Source organism: Cetorhinus maximus, unplaced genomic scaffold, assembly GCF_964194155.1.
Source record: "Cetorhinus maximus unplaced genomic scaffold, sCetMax3.hap1.1 HAP1_SCAFFOLD_2725, whole genome shotgun sequence".
Classification (NCBI taxonomy): domain Eukaryota; kingdom Metazoa; phylum Chordata; class Chondrichthyes; order Lamniformes; family Cetorhinidae; genus Cetorhinus; species Cetorhinus maximus.
Window position 1 is genome coordinate 1,714 of NW_027598657.1, and position 23,107 is coordinate 24,820.

At 57.1% G+C, this 23,107-nt stretch overlaps 1 protein-coding gene across 1 annotated transcript; it reads left to right on the forward strand.

Moving 5' to 3' along the window:
• Window positions 1-353: 353 nt before the first annotated feature.
• Window positions 354-20,079, forward strand: gpkow (G patch domain and KOW motifs; the record flags this gene model as incomplete). The annotated part of the gene is made up of 7 exons (XM_078537636.1): window positions 354-558; window positions 2,504-2,636; window positions 5,126-5,351; window positions 7,733-7,874; window positions 8,871-8,940; window positions 13,568-13,653; window positions 19,853-20,079. Coding segments are annotated over 7 exons (997 nt in total), but the record flags the coding sequence as incomplete, so codon positions are not given.
• Window positions 20,080-23,107: the final 3,028 nt, after the last annotated feature.

Genomic DNA, 23,107 nt, shown 5'->3' on the forward strand with positions numbered 1-23,107 from the left:
CATTCTTTGTCTAAAACTTGGGTTGAAACTCTTGCCTTCAGTGAGGTTCGCCTTCCAAAGACCCCCTGACATGCCCCTCAGTTGGGGGAAGTTGTCACCGATTGGAGTTTGGGGTGTCTGGTTTGGTGCGATGCGTCCAGCCTGTGGGACAGATCCCCAGTTTGGGGAGGGGGATTCTCCTGTGCGGGGGGGACCGGTGTCTGTTCCATTTGGGAGGTATTCCTGTCTGTGGTGGCAGCGGTCAGGGTGGGGGTTGGCGGGGTCCCCTATTGGAGGGGCTTGTTGCCCGGGAGGTGTGAGGAGTCGGGTTTGTAACAAAGCCCCATATTAACCAGCTGTCACTCCCTGTTCAGGAACGTGAAACCTCTGGAGCATCAGCTGAGGCCCAAAGGCCTGGGTCTGGGTGCCGACAGGTCACTGATCCGAGATCTGGAGGAACCCCGTCCTCAAAGAGCGCTGAAGCCGGGTGAGGAGCGGAAGGTAGAGGAGCCAACAGGCCTAGTCTCAGGGAGTTTGGTTCAGATCATCAACGGACCACACCAGAGCCTTTATGGCAAGGTAGGCATCGCGAAACCCATCGACAGTGGCTGTGTGTCAGCAAAGGCCGGTTATATCTCCTGGTGATCTCTCCGTCTCGCTGACAGACGGTGTAAATTCCCCGGTTATATCTCCCTGTGATCTCTCTGTCTCGCTGAGAGACGGTGTAAATTCCCCGGTTATATCTCCCGGTGATCTCTCTGTCTCGCTGAGAGACGGTGTAAATTCCCCGGTTATATCTCCCGGTGATCTTTCTGTCTCGCTTAGAGATGGTGTAAATTCCCCGGTTATATCTCCCGGTGATCTCTCTGTCTCGCTGAGAGACGGTGTAAATTCCCCGGTTATATCTCCCGGTGATCTCTCTGTCTCACTGAGAGATGGTGTAAATTCCCCGGTTATATCTCCCGGTGATCTCTCTGTCTCACTGAGAGATGGTGTAAATTCCCCGGTTATATCTCCCGGTGATCTCTCTGTCTCACTGAGAGATGGTGTAAATTCCCCGGTTATATCTCCCGGTGATCTCTCTGTCTCACTGAGAGATGGTGTAAATTCCCCGGCTATATCTCCCGGTGATCTCTCTGTCTCACTGAGAGATGGTGTAAATTCCCAGGTTACATCTCCCGGTGATCTCTCTGTCTCGCTGAGAGACGGTGTAAATTCCCCGGTTATATCTCCCGGTGATCTCTCTGTCTCACTGAGAGATGGTGTAAATTCCCAGGTTACATCTCCCGGTGATCTCTCTGTCTCGCTGAGAGACGGTGTAAATTCCCCGGCTATATCTCCCGGTGATCTCTCTGTCTCACTGAGAGATGGTGTAAATTCCCCGGTTATATCTCCCGGTGATCTCTCTGTCTCACTGAGAGATGGTGTAAATTCCCAGGTTACAACTCCCGGTGATCTCTCTGTCTCGCTGAGAGACGGTGTAAATTCCCCGGTTATATCTCCCGGTGATCTCTCTGTCTCACTGAGAGATGGTGTAAATTCCCCAGTTATATCTCCCGGTGATCTCTCTGTCTCGCTGAGAGATGGTGTAAATTCCCCGGTTATATCTCCCGGTGATCTCTCTGTCTCGCTGAGAGATGGTGTAAATTCCACGGTTATATCTCCCGGTGATATCTCTGTCTCGCTGAGAGACGGTGTAAATTCCCCGGTTATATCTCCCGGTGATCTCTCTGTCTCACTGAGAGATGGTGTAAATTCCCCAGTTATATCTCCCGGTGATCTCTCTGTCTCGCTGAGAGATGGTGTAAATTCCCCGGTTATATCTCCCGGTGATCTCTCTGTCTCACTGAGAGATGGTGTAAATTCCCCGGTTACATCTCCCGGTGATCTCTCTGTCTCACTGAGAGATGGTGTAAATTCCCCGGTTACATCTCCCGGTGATCTCTCTGTCTCGCTGAGAGACGGTGTAAATTCCCCGGTTACATCTCCCGGTGATCTCTCTGTCTCGCTGAGAGATGGTGTAAATTCCCCGGTTACATCTCCCGGTGATCTCTCTGTCTCGCTGAGAGACGGTGTAAATTCCCCGGTTATATCTCCCGGTGATCTCTCTGTCTCACTGAGAGATGGTGTAAATTCCCCGGTTATATCTCCCGGTGATCTCTCTGTCTCACTGAGAGATGGTGTAAATTCCCCGGTTATATCTCCTGGTGATCTCTGTCTCGCTGAGAGATGGTGTAAATTCCCCAGTTATATCTCTGCAGCCGCTGCATTCCAGTGAGACAGCCCCTCACCAGCAGCCGGATCGCAGTCCACCCAGAACCTGAACGCACCGTTTAGTGTGTGTGCGCAAGGTGTGGGGTGAGGGATTGTGCTGTGTCCCAGGTTAGAAACTCAAGCTGCTGAATGAGCTGAGCCCAGCGTGGGACTGACAGGAGGGGGGCTTGGTGCAGGGTGGGAGGTTGGGGGCAGCATTGCTGCTCTCTCTGTCTCGTTCTGACGATCCTGTCCTGTTTGTATCCCTCAGATTGAAGGGCTGGACCCAGACAATGCCAGGGTGTTGGTGAAACTGGCTCTTGGAGGCAAGGTTGTGACGGTCAGCCAGTATAACATCCAGTTCTCCAACAAGAAGGAGTACGAGCGATACAGCAAGGACCTGAGTGAGTGCTTCCCTTAAACACCACAGCCAGCTCAACCAACACTCGGCACTCAGCCACTCCCCCAACATGCCCACCTCCAGCTCCCTCTCTCCCTCTCTCTAACCCTCTCTCTCACCCTCTCTCTCTCTCATCCTCTCACCCTCTCTCTCTCTCTCACCCTCTCTCTCTCTCTCACCCTCTCTCTCTCTCTCGCCCTCTCTCTCCCTCTCGCCCTCTCCCCCTCTCTCTCGCCCTCTCGCTCTCCCTCTCTCTCTCTCTCGCTCTCGCCGTCTCTCTCTCTGTCGCCGTCTCTCTCTCTGTCGCCGTCTCTCTCTCTGTCGCCGTCTCTCTCTCTGTCGCCGTCTCTCCCTCTCTCGCCGTCTCTCTCTCTCTCGCCGTCTCTCTCTCTCGCGCCGTCTCTCTCTCTCTGGCCGTCTCTCTCTCTCTCACCGTCTCTCTCTCTCTCGCCCTCTCTCTCTCTCGCCTTCTCTCGCCCTCTCTCTCTCTCTCTCTCGCCCTCTCTCTCGCCCTCTCTCTCTCTCTCTCGCTCTCTCTCTCTCGCCCTCTCTCTCTCTCGCCCTCTCTCTCTCTCGCCCTCTCTCTCTCTCTCTCGCCCTCTCTCTCTCTCTCTCGCCCTCTCTCTCTCTCTCGCCCTCTCTCTCTCGCCCTCTCTCTCTTTCTCGCCCTCTCTCTCTCTCTCTCACACTCTCTCTCTCTCTCGCACTCTCTCTCTCGCCCTCTCTCTCTCTCTCTCTCGCCCTCTCTCTCTCTCTCTCTCCGCCCTCTCTCTCTCTCTCGCCCTCTCTCTCTCTCTCTCTCTCGCACTCTCTCTCTCTCTCGCACTCTCTCTCACTCTCTCTCTCGCACTCTCTCTCACTCACTCTCTCCCTAGCCCTCTTTCTCTCTCACTCGCCCCCTCTCTCTCTTGCTCGCACTCCCGATGTCCCTCATTGGGCCCAGAGAGCAGGGTCTGGGACAGTAAACCTCCCGATGTCCCTCACTGGGCCCAGAGAGCAGGGTCTGGGACAGTAAACCTCCCGATGTCCCTCATTGGGCCCAGAGAGCAGAGTCCCGGACAGTAAACCTCCCGATGTCCCTCACTGGGCCCAGAGAGCAGGGTCTGGGACAGTAAACCTCCCGATGTCCCTCAATGGGCCCCGAGAGCAGGGTCTGGGACAGTGAACCTCCCGATGTCCCTCACTGGGCCCAGAGAGCAGGGTCTGGGACAGTAAACCTCCCGATGTCCCTCACTGGGCCCAGAGAGCAGGGTCCCGGGACAGTAAACCTCCCGATGTCCCTCATTGGGCCCAGAGAGCAGGGTCTGGGACAGTAAACCTCCCGATGTCCCTCACTGGGCCCAGAGAGCAGGGTCTGGGACAGTAAACCTCCCGATGTCCCTCACTGGGCCCAGAGAGCAGGGTCCCGGGACAGTAAACCTCCCGATGTCCCTCACTGGGCCCAGAGAGCAGGGTCCCGGGACAGTAAACCTCCCGATGTCCCTCACTGGGCCCAGAGAGCAGGGTCCCGGGACAGTAAGCCTCCCGATGTCCCTCACTGGGCCCAGAGAGCAGGGTCTGGGACAGTAAACCTCCCGATGTCCCTCACTGGGCCCAGAGAGCAGGGTCCCGGACAGTAAACCTCAAGATGTCCCTCACTGGGCCCAGAGAGCAGGGTCTGGGACAGTAAACCTCCCGATGACCCTCATTGGGCCCAGAGAGCAGGGTCCGGGACAGGAAGCTGAGGGGGGGGTGAGTATTTATGGAAGAAGAGGGTTATGGGAGTGGGAACTTTGGGAGGGTGGGTAAGGAAGTCTCCTGTCGAGTGGCTGAGCCCCCAGAGGGTATCGGGGGCACTGACTGTTATTCAGCAGAGGGTATCGGGGACAGTGACGGGTATTCAGCAGAGGGTATCGGGGGGTCTGACGGGCATTCAGTAGAGGGTATCGGGGGCACTGACGGGTATTCAGCAGAGGGTATCGGGGGCAGTGATGGGCATTCAGCAGAGGGTATCGGGGTCACTGACGGGTATTCAGCAGAGGGTATCGGGGACAGTGACGGGTATTCAGCAGAGGGTATCGGGGGGTCTGACGGGCATTCAGTAGAGGGTATCGGGGGCAGTGATGGGCATTCAGCAGAGGGTATCGGGGGAGTGACGGGTATTCAGCAGAGGGTATCGGGGGCAGTGATGGGCATTCAGCAGAGGGTATCGGGGACAGTGACGGGTATTCAGCAGAGGGTATCGGGGGGTCTGACGGGCATTCAGTAGAGGGTATCGGGGGCAGTGATGGGCATTCAGCAGAGGGTATCGGGGGAGTGACGGGTATTCAGCAGAGGGTATCGGGGGCAGTGATGGGCATTCAGCAGAGGGTATCGGGGGCAGTGATGGGCATTCAGCAGAGGGTATCGGGGGCAGTGATGGGCATTCAGCAGAGGGTATCGGGGGAGTGACGGGCATTCAGCAGAGGGTATCGGGGGGAGTGACCGTTATTCAGCAGCTCCTTATCCCCACAGGCCGACTGAGCAAAGCTCACCAAGCGGCCCGGCAGAGGGAGGAGAATCAGGCGGCAGCAGCAGCAGCAGCAGCAGCCGTGGACAGAGAGCCCCGGGTACAGCAGGACAAGGAGGCTGAGAGCAGCAGCGGCCAGGAGAGGCGGCGAGAGGGAAGCTACAAGGATCAGGACCGGGCTCAGCGGGAAAAACCCGACAGGAAGAGGAAGCACCAGGAGCATTCGGACAAGTGAGCAGCCCCCCCAGCCCCACCCTGCACACCCACACACGCCCCCACCCCCACCCCACCCCCAACCCCACCCCAACCTCCATCCCCACCCAACCCCACCCTGTACCCCCACCCCACCATACCCAACACCCACACCCAATCCCCCAGCACCCAAACCCAACCACCCCTACCCCCACCCCCACCCAAGACCCCTACCCCCACTTTCTCTCGCCCTCTCTTTCTTGCCCTCTCTCCATCTCTCTCTCTCTCTCTCCCCTCTCTCTCTCCCCCTCTCTCTCTCTCTCTCACCCTGTCTCTCCCTCTTTCTCTCTCCCTCTCTCTTTTTCTCTCTCTCTCTCTCGCCGTCTCTCTCTCTCTCTCTCTCTCGTCCTCTCTCTCTCTCTCTCGCCCTCTCTCTCACCCTCTCACTTTCTCTCTCGCCCTCGCTCCCTCTCTCTCTCTCTCACCCTCACTCTCTATCTTTCCCTCTCTCTCTCTCTCGTCCTCTCTTTTTCTCTCTCTCTCTCACCCTCTCTCTCTCTTGCTCGCACTCCCGATGTCCCTCACTGGGCCTAGAGAGCAGAGCCCGGGACAATCCCCCCACCCCAACCCTCACGCCGTTCCTGCACCCAACCCCCGACCCCCACCCTGTTCCTGCACCCAACACCACCCCGTTCTGGCACTCACACCGCTCTCTTTCACTGCCATCTCGCAATATGGGGAGAGGTGGATAAGAGACATCGAGGGAGACGGAGAGAAGGTGGGATCAAGGGAGACGGAAAGAAGGTGGGATCGAAGGAGACGGAGAGAAGGTGGGATCGAGGGAGATGGGGAGAAGGTGGGACCGAGGGAGACGGAGAGAAGGTGGGACCGAGGGAGACGGAGAGAAGGTGGGACCGAGGGAGACGGAGAGAAGGTGGGACCGAGGGAGACGGAGAGAAGGTGGGACCGAAGGAGACAGAGAGAAGGTGGGATCGAGGGAGACGGGGAGAAGGTGGGATCGAGGGAGACGGAGAGTAGGTGGGACCGAGGGAGACGGGGAGAAGGTGGGATCGAGGGAGACGGAGAGAAGGTGGCATCGAGGGAGACGGAGAGAAGGTGGCATCGAGGGAGACGGAGAGAAGGTGGGACCGAAGGAGACGGAGAGAAGGTGGGATCGAGGGAGACGGAGAGAAGGTGGGATCGAGGGAGACGGAGAGAAGGTGGGATCGAGGGAGACGGAGAGAAGGTGGGACCGAGGGAGACGGTGAGAAGGTGGGATCGAGGGAGACGGAGAGAAGGTGGCATCGAGGGAGACGGAGAGAAGGTGGGACCAAGGGAGACGGAGAGAAGGTGGGACCGAGGGAGACGGGGAGAAGGTGGGGTTTAGGGATTTGTGGAGATGGGTTTGAGGGCGATGGGGAGATGGGTTTGAGGGCGATGGGGAGATGGGTTTGCGGGCGATGGGGAGATGGGTTTGAGGGCGATGGGGAGATGGGTTTGAGGGCGATGGGGAGATGGGTTTGAGGGCGATGGGGAGATGGGTTTGAGGGCGATGGGGAGATGGGTTTGAGGGCGATGGGGAGATGGGTTTGAGGGCGACGGGGAGATGGGTTTGAGGGCGACGGGGAGATGGGTTTGAGGGAGACGGGGAGATGGGTTTGAGGGAGACGGGGAGATGGGTTTGAGGGAGACGGGGAGATGGGTTTGAGGGCGACGGGGAGATGGGTTTGATGGCAACAGGGAGATGGGTTTGAGGGAGGTGGGTTTGAGGGAGATGGGGAGGTGGGTTTGAGGGCGACGGGGAGGTGGGTTTGAGGGCGACGGGGAGGTGGGTTTGAGGGCGACGGGGAGGTGGGTTTGAGGGCGACGGGGAGGTGGGTTTGAGGGCGACGGGGAGGTGGGTTTGAGGGCGACGGGGAGATGGGTTTGAGGGAGACGGGGAGATGGGTTTGAGGGAGGTGGGTTTGAGGGAGACGGGGAGATGGGTTTGAGGGCGACGGGGTGATGGGTTTGAGGGAGACGGGGAGATGGGTTTGAGGGAGACGGGGAGATGGGTTTGAGGGAGACGGGGAGATGGGTTTGAGGGCGACGGGGAGATGGGTTTGAGGGAGACGGGGAGATGGGTTTGAGGGAGACGGGGAGATGGGTTTGAGGGAGACGGGGAGATGGGTTTGAGGGAGACGGGGAGATGGGTTTGAGGGAGACGGGGAGATGGGTTTGAGGGAGACGGGGAGATGGGTTTGAGGGCGACGGGGAGATGGGTTTGAGGGCGATGGGTTTGAGGGGGACGGGGAGATGGGTTTGAGGGCGATGGGGGGGGGTGGGATAGGGAGGGTGGGAGGAGATGTCTGCAGGAAGGGAGTTGGGTTTATTGGCTCCAGCAGCCTCCCCACAGCTGAGACTGCTCTCTGTTCCCTCAGGGGATCACACAAAAGCAAAGAGAGGAAGAGTTTGAATGGTTCCAGTGAGACAGCCCTTCGAGAATCCTGCTGGCTGAGGAGAGACCTGTACGTTCGAATCATCGACAAACATTACAAAGGGGGAAAATATTACAACTCAAAGGTAACACCCTCACTCCCGACAGAGGGGAGTAACACACCCTCACCCCGAGCTGTACCTGACCTGGGAGTGTTTGATGGGGACGGTGTAGAGGGAGCTTTACTCTGTATCTAACCCCGTGCTGTACCTGTCCTGGGAGTGTTTGATGGGGACGGTGTAGAGGGAGCTTTACTCTGTATCTAACCCCGTGCTGTACCTGTCCTGGGAGTGTTTGATGGGGACAGTGTAGAGGGAGCTTTACTCTGTATCTAACCCCGTGTTGTCCCTGTCCTGGGAGTGTTTGATAGGGATGGTGTAGAGGGAGCTTTACTTTGTATCTAACCCCGTGCTGTACCTGTCCTGGGAGTGTTTGATGGGGACAGTGTAGAGGGAGCTTTACTCTGTATCTAGCCCCGTGCTGTACCTGTCCTGGGAGTGTTTGATGGGGACAGTGTAGAGGGAGCTTTACTTTGTATCTAACCCCGTGCTGTACCTGTCCTGGGAGTGTTTGATGGGGACAGTGTAGAGGGAGCTTTACTTTGTATCTAACCCCGTGCTGTACCTGTCCTGGGAGTGTTTGATGTGGACGGTGTAGAGGGAGCTTTACTCTGCATCTAACCCCGTGCTGTACCTGTCCTGGGAGTGTTTGATGGGGACAGTGTAGAGGGAGCTTTACTCTGTATCTAACCCCGTGCTGTGCCTGACCTGGGAGTGTTTGATGGGGACGGTGTAGAGGGAGCTTTACTCTGTATCTAACCCCGTGCTGTACCTGTCCTGGGAGTGTTTGATGGGGACGGTGTAGAGGGAGCTTTACTCTGTATCTAACCCCGTGCTGTACCTGTCCTGGGAGTGTTTGATGGGGACAGTGTGGAGGGAGCTTTAGTCTCTATCGGGCCCCGTGGTGACACGTTGTCCTGTGGAATGTGTTCCATTGCCCAGAATGGCTATTCCTCCGCACATTCAGAGCAGGAATTGGCTGTGTTGTGGAATCCCTGTGACTAACTGTATCCTCGCCTCCAGGTGACCATCGAGGATGTTCTCAGCTACGATTCGTGTGTGTGCAGGACGGAAGAAGGGCGACTTCTAGAAGGTACCGCACCCCTCTCTGCTCCCCCTTCACTTCCATGGAGTGAGTGGGAATGAGCTCAGCCACGTGGGAATTCACCACTGAGAGTAACACGTGGGCGGGCAGGGGGGGATCGAACACCGAGGGAGCAGGAGGAGTCTGCACGTCGTTTGCCTGTGATTTGCATGTCGTTTGCGTGTAATTTGCATATCATTTGCATGCGATTTGTATATCGTTTGCGTGTGATTTGCATGTCATTTACATGTGATTTGCATAACGCTTAGATGTGAATTCGTGCACAAGCACACACAGGAACTTGGAGCAGGAGTAGGCCATTCGGCCCCTCGAGCCTGCTCTGCCAGTCGATGAGCTCGTGGCTGGTCTCAACTCCCGTTTTTCTCTCTGTCCCCCATAACCCTCGCCCACTTGTTGACCAAAAGCTGATGTAACTCAGCCTTGAATAAATTCATCGACCCGACCTCCGCTGCTCTCCCTGGAAGTTCCACAGAGTGACGACTCTCCGAGAGAGAAACCAACTCTCCTCATCTCCGTCTTCAATGGGCGACCCCTTATCTTTAAACTGTGCCCCCCTCATTCTAGATTCCCCCCACGAGGGTGGGGGGGAAACATCCTCTCAGCATCCACCCCACCCCTCAGAATGTGATATCTTTCAATAAGATCACCTCTCATTCTCCTAAACTCCAATGGGTACAGGCCCAACCTGCTCAACCTCACCTCATAAAACAAACTCTTCACCCCAGGAATCGGCCACATGAACCTTCTCCGAACTGCTTCAAATACAATTAAATCCTTTCCTCAGTCAGGAGACCACAAATGTACCCAGTGCCCAGGATAGTGCCTCACCAAGGCCCCTGTGTAACTGCAATGGAATATAAACCTTTACACTCCATCCCCCTCGCCATATACACCAACAATCCAGCCGTCTTCCTCAACACGTGCTGGACCTGCATCCTCACTTTTTTTGATTCATGTACCAGGACACCCAGATCCCTCTGCACCACACAGTTCTGTAAATCCCTCTCCTCTTAAATAATATACTGCTTTTCTATTCTTCCTGCCAAGATGGGCAGTTGACATTTTCCCGCATTATACTCCATCTGCCACATTTTTTCCCAATCACTTCATCTTCGTATATCCCTTTACAAGCTCTCTACCTCCTCTTCACAACTTACTTCTCTACCTTTCTTTGTCAAGAGCAAATTTAGCTCATTGATGTCGATTGTAAATAGCTGAGTCCCCAGCGCTGATCCCTGTGGCATTCCACTAGTGCTGAGGGAGGGCCGCACTGTCGGAGGGTCAGTGCTGAGGGAGTGCCGCACTGTCGGAGGGTCAGTGCTGAGGGAGCGTCGCACTGACGGAGGGTCAGCGCTGAGGGAGCGTCGCACTGACGGAGGGTCAGTGCTGAGGGAGGGCCGCACTGTCGGAGGGTCAGTGCTGAGGGAGCGCCGCACTGTCGGAGAGTCAGTACTGAGGGAGCGCCGCACTGTCGGAGGGTCGGTACTGAGGGAGTGCCGCACTGTCGGAGGGTCAGTACTGAGGGAGTGCCGCACTGTCGGAGGGTCGGTGCTGAGGGAGGGCCGCACTGTCGGAGGGTCAGTGCTGAGGCAGCGTCGCACTGACGGAGGGTCAGCGCTGAGGGAGCGCCGCACTGTCGGAGGGTCAGTGCTGAGGGAGCGCCGCACTGTCGGAGGGTCAGTGCTGAGGCAGCGTCGCACTGACGGAGGGTCAGCGCTGAGGGAGCGCCGCACTGTCGGAGGGTCAGTGCTGAGGCAGCGTCGCACTGTCGGAGGGTCAGTGCTGAGGCAGCGTCGCACTGTCGGAGGGTCAGCGCTGAGGGAGCGCCGCACTGTCGGAGGGTCGGTACTGAGGGAGCGCCGCACTGTTGGAGGGTCAGTGCTGAGGGAGGGCCGCACTGTCGGAGGGTCAGTGCTGAGGCAGCGTCGCACTGACGGAGGGTCAGCGCTGAGGGAGCGCCGCACTGTCGGAGGGTCAGTACTGAGGGAGTGCCGCACTGTCGGAGGGTCGGTACTGAGGGAGGGTCGGACTGTCGGAGGGTCAGTGCTGAGGGAGGGTCGGACTGTCGGAGGGTCAGTGCTGAGGGAGCGCCGCACTGTCGGAGGGTCAGTACTGAGGGAGCGCCGCACTGTCGGAGGGTCAGTACTGAGGGAGAGCCGCACTGTCGGAGGGTCGGTACTGTGGGAGCACCGCACTGTCGGAGGGTCAGTGCTGAGGGAGCGCCGCACTGTCGGAGGGTCAGTGCTGAGGGAGCACCGCACTGTCGGAGGGTCAGTGCTGAGGGAGTGCCGCACTGTCGGAGTGTCAGTGCTGAGGGAGCGCCGCACTGTCGGAGGGTCAGTGCTGAGGGAGCACTGCACTGTCAGGGGGTCAGTGCTGAGGGAGCGCCGCACTGTCGGAGGGTCAGTGCTGAGGGAGCGCCGCACTGTCGGAGGGTCAGTGCTGAGGGAGTGCCGCACTGTCGGAGTGTCAGTGCTGAGGGAGCGCCGCACTGTCGGAGGGTCAGTGCTGAGGGAGCACTGCACTGTCAGGGGGTCAGTGCTGAGGGAGCGCCGCACTGTCGGAGGGTCAGTGCTGAGGGAGCGCCGCACTGTCGGAGGGTCAGTGCTGAGGGAACAGGTCGGAGGGTCAGTGCAGAGGGAGCGCCGCACTGTCGGAGGGTCAGTGCTGAGGGAGCGCCGCACTGTCGGAGGGTCAGTGCTGAGGGAGCGCTGCACTGTCGGAGGGTCAGTGCTGAGGGAGTGCTGCACTGTCGGAAGGTCAGTGCTGAGGGAGCGCCGCACTGTCGGAGGGTCAGTGCTGGGGGAGCGCCGCACTGTCGGAGGGTCTGTACTGAGGGAGGGCCGCACTGTTGGAGGGTCAGTGCTGAGGGAGGGTCGGACTGTCGGAGGGTCAGTACTGAGGGAGCGCCGCACTGTCGGAGGGTCAGTACTGAGGGAGCGCCGCCCTGTCTGAGGGTCAGTACTGAGGGAGGGTCGCACTGTCGGAGGGTCAGTGCTGAGGGAGCGCCGCACTGTCAGGGGGTCGTTGCTGAGGGAGCGCCGCACTGTCGGAGGGTCAGTGCTGAGGGAGTGCCGCACTGTCGGAGGGTCAGTGCTGAGGGAGTGCTGCACTGTCGAAGGGTCAGTGCTGAGGGAGTGCCGCACTGTCGGAGGGTCATTGCTGAGGGAGCGCCGCACTGTTGGAGGGTCAGTGCTGAGGGAGGGTCGCACTGTCGGAGGGTCAGTACTGAGGGAGCGCCGCACTGTCGGAGGGTCAGTACTGAGGGAGCGCCGCACTGTCGGAGGGTCAGTGCTGAGGGAGAGCTGCACTGTCGGAGGGTCAGTGCTGAGGGAGTGCCGCACTGTCGGAGGGTCAGTGCTGAGGGTGTGCTGCACTGTCGAAGGGTCAGTGCTGAGGGAGTGCCGCACTGTCGGAGGGTCATTGCTGAGGGAGCGCCGCACTGTTGGAGTGTCCCCACTCCAAACTCCGTCCCTGAGCTACTGACTCCATCCCTCCCCGGATCAGTTTGAGATTAATTCAGTCTGTTCACAAATTTGGGGGAGCAGGGTGCCACTTTTGACCCCGCGGTGACCCCTGAGCACATACCTGCGCCATCACTAAGACCACCTAATTGCAAACCCGTCTCTTGACTTCCCCCCCACCTCCGGCATCAGCTCTTGCACTGCTGAAGCCCTCGTCCTTGCCTTGCTTACCCCTAGTCTTTATTCTCCCTCTCCTGGCTGCTCTCCCACATTAAGAGCTGTGTAGACTTGGTTTTATTGGAAACTCTGCTGTCTGTGGCCTAACTCACCATGAGCCCCGTTCCCCTGTGTGGCCAGTGCTCACTAACCTGCAATGGCTCCCAGTCCATCAGCCTCCTGATCTTTAACATGTCCACCCTTGTTCCCAAACCTCTCTCTGACCTCACCGCTCCCGATCTCTGTCGTCTCTCTCCGGCCCCCTCGCTACCCTTCTCTAATCCCGGCCTCTAGAACATCCCCAAACATAATGGCTCCCCCATTGCCCACAGTCTGTACTGGGCCCAGGCTCTGGAACTCACTGCCTACCCCTCTCCATCTCTCTCTCCTGCTGTCTCTCCTCCTTGAAGACACCTTTTCAAAGCTGAGCTGGTTGTCCAAGGGTCTTGGTCATCTGACCTAATGTCTGCTTATCTGGCCGTGACTTCAGGAAGCCTTGGTGAAGCACTGGGATCGCGCAGTGTGTTCCAGGCACTATATAATGGCAGGATAAGCTGTTGTACTTCAGTCCAGGTGAGCCTCGTCTTCCCAGCCCATTGAATGTCGGTGTGAATTCCCTACAATTGAGCACCTGGCTTGTGTCCGTGTAACCCCCCTCTCACTGAAGCTGGCTTCCTCTTTCCCACATGTCCAATTGCGCTGCGTGTGGCAATGTTCCCCACTCCGGATCCCGCTACAAACGTGGAGAAGGGGAGTCTCCAATGTAAACAGTTCCTGGTCACGCGGCTCTTGTCAGGAGGCCCCGGGGTGGTTGTGTTGTACAGTATCCTGTCAGACACGGGGGTCAATGGTACAGCACATCTTATCTGAACTGTTATACTTTCCCTTCCTCTATCCCCCCTCTCTCCCCCCGCCCCCGACCCTTCCTCCTGCAGGGATCAGACAGTCAATGCTGGAAACGGTCATTCCCAAGAGGGATTCTGAACACGTCCTGATTGTCCTGGGTCGGCACAAGGGACAGGTGAGCAGGCACACGCGATCCGAGCTTTAATATCCCACCCTCCCCCTCACTCCCCGCACCCCTAAATATCCCATCCAGAGTAATCCCACCCTCCCCCTCACTCCCCGCACCCCTTAATACCCCACCCAGAGTAATCCCACCCTCCCCCTCACTCCCCGCACCCCTAAATATCCCATCCAGAGTAATCCCACCCTCCCCCTCACTCCCCGCACCCCTTAATACCCCACCCAGTCTAATCCCACACTCCCCGCACTCTTTCATATCCCACCCAGTCTAATCCCACTCTCCCCCCTCACTCCCCGCACCCTTTAATATCCCACCCAGTCTAATCCCACTCTCCCCCTCACTCCCCGCACCCCTTAATACCCCACCCAGAGTAATCCCACCCTCCCCCTCACTCCCCGCACCCCTAAATATCCCATCCAGAGTAATCCCACCCTCCCCCTCACTCCCCGCACCCCTTAATACCCCACCCAGAGTAATCCCACCCTCCCCCTCACTCCCCGCACCCCTTAATACCCCACCCAGTCTAATCCCACCCTCCCCCTCACTCCCCGCACCCCTTAATACCCCACCCAGTCTAATCCCACACTCCCCGCACTCTTTCATATCCCACCCAGTCTAATCCCACTCTCCCCCCTCACTCCCCGCACCCTTTAATATCCCACCCAGTCTAATCCCACTCTCCCCCTCACTCCCCGCACCCCTTAATACCCCACCCAGTCTAATCCCACACTCCCCGCACTCTTTCATATCCCACCCAGTCTAATCCCACTCTCCCCCCTCACTCCCCGCACCCTTTAATATCCCACCCAGTCTAATCCCACTCTCCCCCTCACTCCCCGCACCCTTTAATATCCCACCCAGTCTAATCCCACTCTCCCCCTCACTCCCCGCACCCTTTAATATCCCACCCAGTCTAATCCCACTCTCCCCCTCACTCCCCGCACCCCTAAATATCCCATCCAGAATAATCCCACCCTCCCCCTCACTCCCCGCACCCCTAAATATCCCATCCAGAGTAATCCCACCCTCCCCCTCACTCCCCACAGCCCTAAATATCCCATCCAGAGTAATCCCACCCTCCCCCTCACTCCCCGCACCCCTTAATACCCCACCCAGTCTAATCCCACCCTCCCCGCACTCTTTCATATCCCACCCAGACTAATCCCACCCTCCCCCTCACTCCCCGCACCCCTAAATATCCCATCCAGAGTAATCCCACCCTCCCCCTCACTCCCCGCACCCCTTAATACCCCACCCAGTCTAATCCCACTCTCCCCCTCACTCCCCGCACCCTTTAATACCCCACCCAGTCTAATCCCACTCTCCCCCTCACTCCCCGCACCCTTTAATATCCCACCCACTCTAATCCCACTCTCCCCCTCACTCTCCGCACCCCTGAATATCCCACCCAGACTAATCTCACTCTCCCCCCTCACTCCCCGCACCCCTGAATATCCCACTCAGTCTAATCCCACTCTCCCCCTCACTCCCTCCACCCTTTAATATCCCACCCAGTCTCATCCCACTCTCCCCCCTCACTCCCCGCACCCCTGAATATCCCACCCAGTGTCATCGCACTCTCCCCCTCACTCCCCACACCCTTTAATATCCCACCCAGTCTAATCCCACTCTCCCCCTCACTCCCCGCACCCTTTAGTATCCCACCCAGTCTAATCCAACTCTCCCCCTCACTCCCCACACCTTTTAATATCCCACCGAGTCTAATCCCACTCTCCCCCTCACTCCCCGCACCCTTTAATATCCCACCCAGTCTAATCCCACTCTCCCCCTCACTCCCCGCACCCTTTAATATCCCACCCAGTCTAATCCCACTCTCCCCCTCACTCCCCGCACCCGTTAATATCCCACCCAGTCTAATCCCACTCTCCCCCTCACTCCCCACACCCTTTAATATCCCACCCAGTCTAATCCCACTCTCCCCCTCACTCCCCGCACCCTTTAATATCCCACCCAGTCTAATCCCACTCTCCCCCTCACTCCCCGCACCCTTTAATATCCCACCCAGTCTAATCCCACTCTCCCCCTCACTCCCCATTCCCCTTAATATCCCATCCAGTCTAATCCCACTCTCCCCCTCACTCCCCGCAGACTTTAATATCCCACCCAGTCTAATCCCACTCTCCCCCTCACTCCCCACACCCCTGAATATCCCACCCAGTCTAATCCCACTCTCCCCTTCGCTCCCCGCACCCTTTAATATCCCACCCAGTATAATCCCACTGTCCCCCTCACTCCTCGCACCCTTTAATATCCCACCCAGTCTAATCCCACTCTCCCCCCTCACTCCCCGCACCCTTTAATATCCCACCCAGTCTAACCCCACTCTCCCCCCCCTCCCCACACCCTTTAATATCCCACCCAGTCTAATCCCACTCCTCCCTCACTCCCCGCACCCTTTAATATCCCACCCAGTCTCATCCCACTCTCGCCCTCACTCCCCGCACCCTTTAATATCCCACCCAGTCTCATCCCACTCTCCCCCTCACTCCCCGCACCCTTTAATATCCCACCCAGTCTAATCCCACTCTCCCCCTCACTCCCCGCACCCTTTAATATCCCACCCAGTCTAATCCCACCCTCCCCCTCACTCTCCGCACCCTTTAATATCCCACCCAGTCTAATTCCACCCTCCCCCTCACTCCCCGCACCCTTTGATATCCCACCCAGTCTAATCCCACTATCCCCCTCACACCCCACACCCTTTAATATCCCACCCAGTCTAATCCCACTCTCCCCCTCACTCCCCACACCCTTTAATATCCCACCCAGTCTAATCCCACCCTCCCCCTCACTCTCCGCACCCTTTAATATCCCATCCAGTCTAATCCCACCCTCCCCCTCACTCCCCACACCCTTTGATATCCCACCCAGTCTAATCCCACTCTCCCCCTCACACCCCACACCCTTTAATATCCCACCCAGTCTAATCCCACTCTCCCCCTCACTCCCCGCAGACTTTAATATCCCACCCAGTCTAATCCCACTCTCCCCCTCACTCCCCACACCCCTGAATATCCCACCCAGTCTAATCCCACTCTCCCCCTCACTCCCCGCACCCTTTAATATCCCACCCAGTCTAATCCCACTCTCCCCCTCACTCCCCGCACCCTTTAATATCCCACCCTGTCTAATCCCACTCTCCCCCTCACTCCCCGCACCCTTTAATATCCCACCTAGTCTAATCCCACTCTCCCCCTCTCTCCCCTCACACCTAAATATCCCACCCAGTCTAATCCCACCCTCCCCCTCACTCCCCGCACCCTTTAATATCCCACCCAGACTAATCCCACTCTCCCCCCTCACTCCCTGGACCCCTTAATATCCCACCCAGTCTAATCCCACTCATCCCCTCAACCACCCGTCCCTTTAATATCCCACCCAGTCTAATCCCACTCTCCCCCTCTCTCCCCGCACCCTTTAATATCCCACCCAGTCTAATCCCACTCTCCCCCTCACTCCCCGCAGCCTTTAATATCCAACCCAGTCTAATCCCACTCTCCCCCTCACTCCCCACACCCCTAAATATCCCACCCAGTCTAATCCCACTCTTCCCCCTTCACTCCCGCACCCTTTAATATCCCACCCAGTCTAATCCCACTCTCCCCTCACTCCCCGCACCCTTTAATATCCCACCCAGTCTAATCCCACTCTCCCCCTCACTCCCCGCACCCTTTAATATCCCACCCAGTCTAATCCCACTCTCCCCCTCACTCCCCACACCCTTTAATATCCTACCCAGTCTAATCCCACCCTCCCCCTCACTCCCTGCACCCTTTAATATCCCACCCAATCTCATCCCACTCTCCCCCTCACTCCCCGCACCCTTTAATATCCCACCCAGTCTAATCCCACTCTCCCCCTCACTCCCCGCACCCTTTAATATCCCACCCAGTCTAATCTCACTCTCCCCCCTCACTCCCCGCACCCTTTAATATCCCACCCAGTCTAATCTCACTCTCCCCCCTCACTCCCCGCACCCTTTAATATCCCACCCAGTCTAATCTCACTCTCCCCCTCACTCCCCGCACCCTTTAATATCCCACCCAGTCTAATCCCACTCTCCCCCTCACTCCCCACACCCTTTAATATCCCACCCAATCTCATCCTACTCTCCCCCTCACTCCCCGCACCCTTTAATATCCCACCCAGTCTAATCCCACTCTCCCCCTCACTCCCCGCACCCTTTAATATCCCACCCAGTCTAATCCCACTCTCCCCCTCACTCCCCACACCCTTTAATATCCCACCCAGTCTAATCCCACTCTCCCCCTCACTCCCCGCACCCTTTAATATCCCACCCAGACTAATCCCACTCTCCCCCTCACTCCCCGCACCCTTTACTATTCCACCCAGTCTAATCCCACTCTCCCCCTCACTCCCCGCACCCTTTAATATCCCACCCAGTCTAATCCCACTCTCCCCCTCACTCCCCACACCCTTTAATATCCCACCCAGTCTAATCCCACTCTCCTCCTCACTCCCCGCCCCCTTTAATATCCCACCCAATCTGATCCCACTCTCCCCCTCACTCCCCGCACCCTTTAATATCCCACCCAGTCTCATCCCACTTTCCCCCTCACTCCCCGCACCCTTTAATATCCCACCCAGACTAATCCCACCCTCCCCCTCACTCCCCACACCCTTTAATATCCCACCCAGTCTAGTCCCACTCTCCCCCTCACTCCCCGCACCCTTTAATATCCCACCCAGTCTAATCCCACTCTCCCCCTCACTCCCCACACCCTTTAATATCCCACCCAGTCTAATCCCACCTTCCCCCTCACTCCCCGCACCCTTTAATATCCCACACAGTCTAATCCCACTCTCCCCCTCACTCCCCGCACCCTTTAATATCCCACCCAGACTAATCCCACTCTCCCCCCTCACTCCCTGGACCCCTTAATATCCAACCCAGTCTAATCCCACTCATCCCCTCAACCACCCCTCCCTTTAATATCCCACCCAGTCTAATCCCACTCTCCCCCTCACTCCCCGCACCCTTTAATATCCCACCCAGTCTAATCCCACTCTCCCCCTCACTCCTCACACCCTTTAATATCCCACCCAGCCTAATCCCACTCTCCTCCTCACTCCCCGCACCCTTTAATATCCCACCCAATCTCATCCCACTCTCCCCCTCACTCCCCGCACCCTTTAATATCCCACCCAGTCTCATCCCACTCTCCCCCTCACTCCCCGCACCCTTTAATATCCCACCCAGTCTCATACCACTCTCCCCCTCACTCCCCACACCCTTTAATATCCCACCCAGTCTAATCCCACTCTCCCCCTCACTCCCCACACCCTTTAATATCCCACCCAGTCTAATCCCACTCTCCCCCTCACTCCACAAACCCTTTAATATCCCACCCAGTCTAATTTCACTCTCCCCCTCACTCCCTGCACCCTTTAATATCCCACCCAGTCTAATCCCACTCTCCCCCTCACTCCCTGCACCCTTTAATATCCCACCCAGACTAATCCCACTCGCCTCCTCACTCCCCGCACCCTTTAATATCCCACCCAGTCTAATCCCACTCTCCCCCTCACTCCCCACACCCTTTAATATCCCACCCAGTCTAATCCCACCTTCCCCCTCACTCCCCGCACCCTTTAATATCCCACACAGTCTAATCCCACTCTCCCCCTCACTCCCCGCACCCTTTAATATCCCACCCAGACTAATCCCACTCTCCCCCCTCACTCCCTGGACCCCTTAATATCCAACCCAGTCTAATCCCACTCATCCCCTCAACCACCCCTCCCTTTAATATCCCACCCAGTCTAATCCCACTCTCCCCCTCACTCCCCGCACCCTTTAATATCCCACCCAGTCTAATCCCACTCTCCCCTCACTCCCCACACCCCTAAATATCCCACCCAGTCTAATCCCACTCTTCCCCCTTCACTCCCGCACCCTTTAATATCCCACCCAGTCTAATCCCACTCTCCCCTCACTCCCCGCACCCTTTAATATCCCACCCAGTCTAATCCCACTCTCCCCCTCACTCCCCACACCCTTTAATATCCCACCCATTGCGGGGCTGTGGTTGTCTCTCCGCTTGCCAGAGTCCCTGTGCCCGTCCAGCCGGGCTCCCAGCGGGCAGGGTCTGGGCCCTGGTGTGATTCTCCTGGTTGATGCCCCTCTCTCTCTCTCTCTCTCTCTCTGTAGGTGGGTCGAGTTCTCCGTCGGGATAAGGATCACTGTCAGGCTGTGGTCCAGTTACAGAGGGGTGATGAACAGGTCCTGCAAATCGACTACGACTCCATCTGTCAGTACGTGGGAGGCACAGACAATGATGACTGAGGGCCATCCCTCTGGGCCCCTCCTCCCTGGGAGAGCCAGCGGTGTCCGTGTCTAGCACGTTCCCGCAGTGTTTCACAGCTCGGAGATGGAAATTCCCCCTTCGAGATGCTGATCCCAGGATAATCCCAGCTCACAGCCGCTGTTCCAACATCCCCGTGATTCTGGACCGATCCCGGAATGGGGCTGTTCCCCTTCCTGAACTTCGGGGTAATAGCACAGGGAGAGGGAGGGGCGGGGTCTGTGAACCCAAGCGACAGGTCTGTACCTGTGTGGGTATCGGGGAGTGGGGGGAGGCCTGGGTATGTGGGAGGGGGAGGGCACGCCTACCCCAGACATCCCTCAACGCCCCCCCCCAAGTCTCCCCCGCGCCGCCCCCCACCAAGATCATTCCCTTAAAGTAGCTCAAGAAAGAAGTGGAGCAGCTTCAGCCTCGTCCGTCTCCTTACACCTGGAGTGTCCTCTGTCCCGTGACTCCTCTCAATAATCCGGGCATTTCATTCCTCTCGGGCCTGGCATCTTTATCCAGGACCCGGGCTCCCGAGGCGCTAACCCTGCCTGGTCTCCGTGGGCCAAGGGCGCGCGACACAATCCCTGTGACTGCAGCCAAGGAAGCAGGCGCCAACCTGCTGATATCACCGGCCTGGCGACCCAGAGGCCCGGCCGAAAGCTGTGGGGACCCGGGCATCTGGTGGGATTTAAACTCAATCAGAATCGGGAACTCCTCTGACTGTGAACCTGTCACCGATGAGAGTTTACAAACCCCGTCTGGTTCTCTTAATCTGCCGTCCTTACCCAGTCTGGCCTACACGGGACTCCAGACCCCACAGCGATGCCCCTCTGAACAAGGGCAGTTAGGGACGGGCAATAAATGCTGGGCCCAGCCAGCGACGCCCACATCCTGTGAATGAATAAAAAGTATGAGGCTGATCCTCTATCTCAGGAGGTTAAGTAGTTAAATACCACAAGGTTTTGGAGCATCACCGAGCTGCACTAGTTAAATGGTTAAACCTGGTTAACAATCCATAGAGCCATAGAAAAGCTACAGCACAGAAAGAGGCCATTCGGCCCATCTTGTCCATGCCAGCCCCAGGACACCCATGTGCCCTTTCTGATGGAGCCCCATTGTGCGATGGTGTCACTCACTCCACAACTTGGCAATGCCACGTGCGGATGACCGGCCGAGAGGGAGAAAACACCTTCCGCGCGGACACCCAGAAAACCGGACGTAGATATTCCTGGGATATACTCGCTTTCGCCTGCCGGGTGAAAGGTCAGGAAAAGGGGGATCAATTATCCTGCTTAGACCGAGCAGGCAGCCGCTGGAATAGGGGACCTGGGCCCTATTGCACCTATTGTCAGGCCTCCCTGCTTTCCTGTCTGCTTTGCAGCCTGCAGAGCACACAAGAACACCAGGAACTCGCCCCAGGCTGAGCACCTCGGCCCACAGCTGTTTCAGTGTATCAGTCCCATCTGGGCCTCAGCTGAGAGGTAAACAAGTGAACATCCTCACAGACCACATTTGGCTATAACTGGAACTGGAAGTGTTCCGATGCCCAGTTGTCAGTGAACGTGCTAAATATAGCTGACTACGTTCTAGTCTGAAGTTCTGGGTAGGGGCAGGAATACCGGTCAATGGAACTCGAAACATTGTGACGCTTAAACCACATTTAACTACTTCACCTCTGAATTCGGTACCGGTCCAGTTGGATGATGCTCCAAAGTACCGGGAGATTTCACAGAATCGCACAGTGCAGAAGAGGCCCTTGGGCCCATCGAGTCTGCACCGACACGTGTGAGAAACACCTGACCTACCTACCTAATCCCATTTACCAGCACTTAGCCCATAGCCTTGAACGTTATGACGTGCCAAGTGCTCATCCAGGTACTTTTTAAAGGATGTGAGGCAACCCGCCTCCACCACCCTCCCAGGCAGCGCATTCCAGTCCGTCACCACCCTCTGGGTAAAAAAGTTTTTCCTCACATCCCCCCCACTAAACCTACAGCCCACTGACCTTGAACTTATGCCCCCTCGTGACTGACCCTTCGACTAAGGGGGAACAGCTGCTCCCTATCCAGCCTTGCACCAGGTTTAACTGGGCGTTCAATACTAGAAAGGCAAAAATGGAACAGGCAATGCTAAAAGCACTTCTTGTGACAAGGACCAACTGTGATCAAAGCTGCGCTGAGCTCCATAACCGACACCTGGAAAACAGAAACAGGTTACTGAAACCTCACTCCTTGGAGAATCGGTCCGGTTTACAAGAGACCCATTCAGAAAACACCAATTAATGAAATAACCCTTCTGTCCCTGCACTAGTCAAAACTCAATGTCAAAATTAATACTAGCTGATATAAAATGGTCGGTATATTCAAGTAAGTCTGATATTAACCCTGTGTGTTAAAAAGCTAAAATATTGTGGGATATGCTACAGATATTGTTAATACGAATGTAATTATAGTAACGCGTTTTAAAATGATGTTTTGGGAATCATTTCCTATGTGTCCTGGTTTTGACTGTGAGAAAGCCTTTACTCAGTCACTGTGCCCCCACCCCCCCCAGTTCGTCACCCTGTCTCAGAGGGTTTACAGCTCTCCCTCCTGCACTGCAGGTGCCCTGTGGTCATGCTGCTCTGGGCCTCCACCTTCACTGCCCCTGGAGTGAGACTCTCTGTCACCGTGAGCGGAGGGTCAGGGTATCTGGGGAACACAAGCTGGGGCTGAGGGGAGATGGGGAGAGGGGGCCAGTGGAGGGCCCCGTGTTTAACGTGTAAACAGCAAATCCGTTTGCAGGCGGGAGTTCCCCGTTTGTCCTGCCAGGAGTTGCATGGGGCGGGGGTGGTGATGTTGTAAAGGGAGCTGTACCCACCCCAGAGATAATGCGAGAATACTGGGGACCACTGGAGGACCACTGGGGGTTACGGACTGACACTGCCACTCCTATCTCAACTCATGGATGTTTACATCACAGAAGGAGGCCACTCAGCCCATCATGTCCATGCCGGTCAACAGAGACCTGTCAGCACTAACCCCATCCAGCACTTGGCCCGTAGCCCTGGTGGCTACGGCAACGCAAGTGAATATCTAAATATTTCTTAAATGTTACAAGAGTAGGCAGTGAGT